The 5,957-nt window shown below is 41.2% G+C and overlaps 1 protein-coding gene across 1 annotated transcript in view; it reads right to left on the bottom strand.

The window, feature by feature from the left end:
• The window catches only part of aadac (arylacetamide deacetylase), a 21,824-nt gene that overhangs the window by 2,577 nt on the left and 13,290 nt on the right, over window positions 1-5,957 (bottom strand). Inside the window, exons 2-5 of the mRNA XM_019874338.1 lie at window positions 4,383-4,964; window positions 2,822-3,050; window positions 2,004-2,073; window positions 672-843 (exon numbers count right to left, since the gene is read on the bottom strand). Coding sequence (XP_019729897.1) covers window positions 672-843; window positions 2,004-2,073; window positions 2,822-3,050; window positions 4,383-4,523 — 612 coding nt within the window. The 5' untranslated portion in view covers window positions 4,524-4,964. The remainder of the gene's footprint in view (window positions 1-671; window positions 844-2,003; window positions 2,074-2,821; window positions 3,051-4,382; window positions 4,965-5,957) is intronic.

The raw sequence follows: 5,957 nt of genomic DNA, 5'->3' as shown, positions 1-5,957 counted from the left end.
TAAGAGTTATTCTGATAACTCTAGCATAAAGAACATGCTAACAAGTTTACCAAACTATCAGTTTCACTCCAAATCACTAAATCCAATGAAATCTTCATCCTGTGTCGCTTTTAAACAACTCCCCCAACTCGGAAGGTCGACGATGCGCCGCTTCCTCTTCTACGTCGCTTACTTCAGACTTATCGTCGATTTATCAACACAGGACGAGAGCACCCTCTTGTGGTTTAATGTGAAAATAACAGGTGAAATGACATAATCATGTTTTAATAATTTCACACATAAATCGCTCGAGAGTATAACTCGCACCTACGTCGCTTACGTCAGACTTATCGTCGATTTATCACCACTGGCCGAGAGCACCCTCTTGTGGTTTCATGTGAAACTAACAGGTGAAATGACATAATCCTGTGTTAATAATTTCACACATAAATCGCTCCAGAGTATAAGTCGCACCCCGGGCCAAACTATGAAAAAAATTGCGATTTATCATCCGGAAAATACGGTAAAAGTTAACCAACCAAGTAAAAGTACAAAGCGATGGCATGTACTTACGAATTTAGTCGTGAAGCGTGGTCTAAAGTTCTGCGTCGGTTGAACATGTTTAACCGCAGTATGTGCTGACCGTGATCACTTCGCCTTTTTGTGAACCAGGAGGTAATAACTTCATGTACCTGTTGGGAAACAGCGGCTGCCAGGTTCCCCCCAGCGCTGTCCCCAGACACCGCAATTCGTCCTGGGTCCACTGAATACTGGGCGAGCACCCCCATCTGGAGAAAAGACTTGACAACACGATAGACATCCTCATACGGAACAGGGAAGTGGTGAGCGACGGCCAGGCGGTACCTGGAAGGAGAGAAAGTAACTTCAACAATCTCCTGTGAGAAAGCTCACTCGATTCCCCACCTGACTGAAATTGTAAGCTTTTAATTCAGTGAAATGATGTCATCTTTTAATTTTGTCACATTAACAAGTAGAGTTGGGCATTCGTCAGTGTATTCGTCCGTCAGTGAGCTTTCGTCAGTATTTCAGGCCCAACCGGTCGGGTCAGAATCAGCCGAATGGCATCGGGAACACACTTACCGCACGCCTGACAGGCGGCCAAATTAATTTTAAGAAATAAATGAGAATGCGTGTGATGTGGAAATTATGTTTGACAACTAATGGCCGTCGCCAATGAAAGACAAACTGAGCCCACGTGGGTCAGCCTGAAATACTGACCGTGACGGACCGATGAGGCTTCACTCTTTAAAAAATAAAGAAATAAAATGGCTGACCTTCAAATTGTGAAATTTTGGAATGAGCCACAAAACTGTTCCTCACAAGAGAAATTTATTAAATCTAATCAAGTCTAGAGTGCCTGCACTTAAATTGAAACATCAGCAACACTTTACAAATTTGTACAAACATGTATCACATTGAGGCCAAGTTTTGATACAAATCATCCATGTTTAAAAAGCTCCCGTATGTGTGGCAAATATCACAAGGCAAATAATGTGCACCATTCAAAGCACAACGCTTGGACTCCGTTTAGTCTGACTCCACTGCATCCACACTTCCATCCAGTTTATCACTAACGAGAGAAAAAACAGGCGTACATCTGAAATTGCATTGAGAATGTGACTCTCCTTGCCCACATGCAAAGGCATTATAGTTCCTCGAGTTTAGAGTTGACCCCTGTATAATCACAGTGAAGCACCCGCAAGTTTGCATATTAATTTCATCATCATTATTTTACTCCAAATATTTTGGGTTTTTTTTTGTGTTTGTTTGTTTTGGTCTATTTTTTCCTCATTTCCTCCATTATTTTTTTTTTTTTTGGGGTGAGGTGGGTGGAGATTGTACATTAAATCTTTATCAGCATTTTTTTCCTTCCGTCAATGCATTTCAATGGTCGTTAATAACACAATTGTTCACTATTCGCTGGCCGGCCCTCTGCCAACCCCTCGTGAATAGCTGGAGTCAAACAAGAAAAATTGTGTTTTGGCAGTTACCACGATACTTACTCTACAGAGAGAACCACTGCATTCAGCTCAGTGGCAACTTTTCTTGCGAGGAGATCATAAGGGCTCATGTCTGTGAAGAGAGACAGAACACAGAGCAACATAAACCGCTGTTCGCTGCACAGAGATAAACCTGTTAAGTAGTGCTACTCCACTAGAGTCTCCAAGGTCAAATACAGTTGTTTTGATGTTTGATGTCGGGAGCTCTCGAGACATACATGATGTTAAAGGCATTTGAAATTATCCGTTCCATTGAACTTATCAAGACAGTGCTTAGTGAAGTGATGAATGCAAAAATTGTGGTGCACTACTTGGCTGCAACCAGCAGGGGCGCTGTTAATTTAGTCACTACTAGTTTGTGAGTGAAAGAAGATGAAGTCAAGGATAGGAAGCTCGGCTACATTAAGTCTTTTGCTAAGGAAACTCCTTATGGGCAGCAGTCTTTAGCCACTATTATGTATATACAAAGAGGAGCTTCAGGAAATTTTTCCAATCCCGTTCATCTATTCAAAACAAATTAAAATTACCTCGTAGTCACATTGTAGATCAAATACATGTATTCAAACACCCAGGACAAACAGATTGCAAGAACAGCATGACATGTGTCAAACTGAACGGTCTGTCTTCAGTGTTCTGGATTAGCGAGGCCAGGCACCCCTTCGAGGTACCCACCGCTCCAACAGACGGCATGTTATTTCCTCAGGAATTCAAGTACTGTACTGTGATTGACAGCTTCGTAATTATCCGTGATAAGATGTCGCTATAATCTCGGCTGCTTTTTTCTTTTTTTTTTTTTTTTAAGAGCATGTTTATCTACTTACAAGCGCTCCCCAGACACCATCCTCCCCCGTGCAGGTATATGACAGCCCTCCTGAGCTCCGTGTTGCCACTTTGCTGCATGGGTTGGTAAAGCACCACCTCCACCCCGTCGAAATTCTCCACCGTCACATTAACGTGTTCGTCGGAAACAGGCACAATCGTTTCAATCAGAGTGATGAAGTACATCACTCCCATGTAGTCCTTCAGCCCTAATAATTCACTGAAATCCGCCTGCAAGGGAAAATGAAGCAAGGGTATAATTGTTGTGGAATTATTAGAGGTACCGTTAACATTGTCATTTGGAACTATTCCTAAATTTAGCCAACCAAAGAGCAATGAACATTGTAGATTACTTTGACTGGTTAACAAAATCGGCAAAACAACCTGAAAAGAACAACAAATTTAAATGTTCCCCATAATACAAAAATATATATATATACAAAAAAAATTTATATATATATATATATCATTCTATTTACTTTCTAATTTTATTTAAAATAGAATCTGTTTACAAAAAACAAAAATTAAGTCGTCCGCCAGCCCCCACCTCACCCACCAACAAAGCACAGTGCTTTCATCTCGATCCAGTTAGTTTGGAAGAAGAGTTCCTTGTACAAGATTGACGCTTCACACTACAGACTGCTAAAGTCTTTACAGAAGGAGGGACCACATGCTCCTTCTGTCAGGTGTTTGGACGAGGAACATCAATTCGTAAGGGTAAAGATCAAATGTAACTGAAATTTATGAGGGGGAAGTTGAGGTTGTTATGAGCCTTATCAGATGGTATGCTACTAAAAGGTCAACTTCTGCGTGACGCTGAATTGGTAGCTCTGAACTTTAGTGGGAAAGCCTCTTCAAAATATCTTTGCTTTAACAAACATTGTTTTGAAGATGCACAATACATAAAAGTAAAAAAATATATATTACAATCATAATCAACCAAAACATTAAAGTCACATCCATACCCTTCACGGATTCATTTTCTCACAAATAAATTGGCACGTGAATTCAAAAACAGTCATATTAATAACCCCAGGCGTGGATAAGAAACAGTATACCGCATGCAGTTTCCTTAATAGGCTCTATTATTAGAAGGTGTGAGCAGGACTATACTACACATGGATTAGCATTTGATATAATCTGTTGCACCCGCTATGTACAACCACATCAGCAAAACACAAGACAGTACATTACTAGTAAGAACTGATCAACAATACAGAAATATTTATGTGCCGGTATTTTTGAATGGTTGTATTATGGTAGGAACTAAAATAAAGCACGAATACACTTGACATGAATATTGATAGTGCAAAAATCTGTTCTATATAATTTTGATGATCAAGCTTTTTGTTCCTTTGCTACAAATCCCAATTACAATAACAGACAAGTTACTACTAATCATTTCGGCTCTGTTGTGTACTCAAATTGCAGACCTTTACACCTGCACACACACGAAATGGAAAATAAGGTATTTCGAATACAGAAAACATTTTATCCTAAAGACGAGCGCGAGAGACGTTCGAAAGTGCGAATCAAAGCGTAGAAACTAACTTGAGCGCTTACCAGGTGGCTGAGACTTCGGAAGAAAGTATTGGTCATCATGAGTTTCCATCTCTCGTCAATATCCTCGGGAATGGGCTCATAAACATAATAAGCACTGAAGGAGCAGAGAGCCACGAATAAAATGATGCTTCCCAGCCTCATCGTGCAGCGTGCGTGTGGAGAGACGACGCCACTCAAGAGTGTTGACCCAAGCACTGCAAAGCGCGACTCGACTCACGCGCACAAAAAAAAAAAAAAAAAAAATTATATATCCCCTCTCTCCTCTCCTTTTTAGCTGCCCGCCTTAGGTGCCATTTCGGGGTTTTCAGCAAGAGAGTCAAAAGATTATTCTGTATGAGCGTGGAGTCGCGGTTTCAGTGGTCAAGTGGCAGCTGAGTGAGGGCCATTGACTGGAAAAACAAAAAACGAGCGCGCTCACGAGGCAGGAACCGTCCCACATTGGCCGCGGTCGCGAATTCTTCAGGTGCCTCTGGATCAGATACAACTTTCACGGGTGGTTGGATCCAGAGAAATTGTGTCAAGGTGCAACTGAGGCCAAAGCGTTGAAATTAGTGGCCCAACAGGTCCTGCCGAAGGCACGCGCTGGGGGGTTGGCACAAACAAAAACAATCGAGTTATCAAACAAGGCTCATCGTGATAGAGGTTTAAAAAAAAAATCAAACAATCGGGTTATCAAACAAGTCTCATCATAATAGAGAAAAGGTATTTCCTCTTGTAAACAGGGGATTATTAAACCTCGTGCAGCGGATGACATTCATACATTGATGGGCGGTGGGTTATTTGGACAAATCAGTTTTTCTTAAGAATGCAGTGAACTATTCGAGGGGATTTTAGACCAAGCGACCCGACATGAGCAAAAAATTTGCTCATACTCCACCCCCCGTACAAAAAAAAAAAACATCTGTCCTTGCAGATGGATCATTACAAAATTGGCGATGATTTATAAGATATGTCAGAAAAGTCCCAGGAGTGGGGTCACATCTAATATAGTCCAAACTATGAATTTCCTCCATCTACAAAGAAATCCTGCGGCAAGAGTTGCAGCAGGATAACTTGTGGCTGCTTCAGCATTCAAATGCGCCTACTCACCATGCCTCGAGGATATGACAGTCATCATTTCCGAGAAGACTATTGCCGAACTCACCCGATCTGCCTCCATGATATGTTGTTGGTGTTTTGTTTTGTTTTTTTCCCCCAAGCTCAAGATGGTGACCAAAGGAACATTTTTGAGGGAGGAACGACATCCAGATGGCAATGATGGAGAATCAGGGAAACATTTTTTGAAGAGTGCATGAAGTTATAGCAGAAAAGGCTTGGAAAGTGTTCGAGAGGAATCCCTACGAAAGTGAAAACTTAGCGGTTTGGATTTGAAACTTTTCTGTCACTCCTAATATTGTGAATAAGCTGTTCCACGGTCTAAAATTCACCATTAAACATTTATTAAACAGGCTGTTCCCTTACACTTTAAAGACTCCTAACATTCATGAAGAATGTCTCCGGGCAATACACAACAGTCATCGTCACACGAGCCGAAGTTCAACGACCAATGCGTTGGCAACTTTGATCAGAAATATC

The sequence above is a fragment of the Hippocampus comes genome, unplaced genomic scaffold (genome assembly GCF_001891065.2).
Source record: "Hippocampus comes isolate QL1 unplaced genomic scaffold, H_comes_QL1_v1.1 scaffold125, whole genome shotgun sequence".
Lineage (NCBI taxonomy): Eukaryota > Metazoa > Chordata > Actinopteri > Syngnathiformes > Syngnathidae > Hippocampus > Hippocampus comes.
This window is presented reverse-complemented; position numbering and strand designations above follow the sequence as displayed.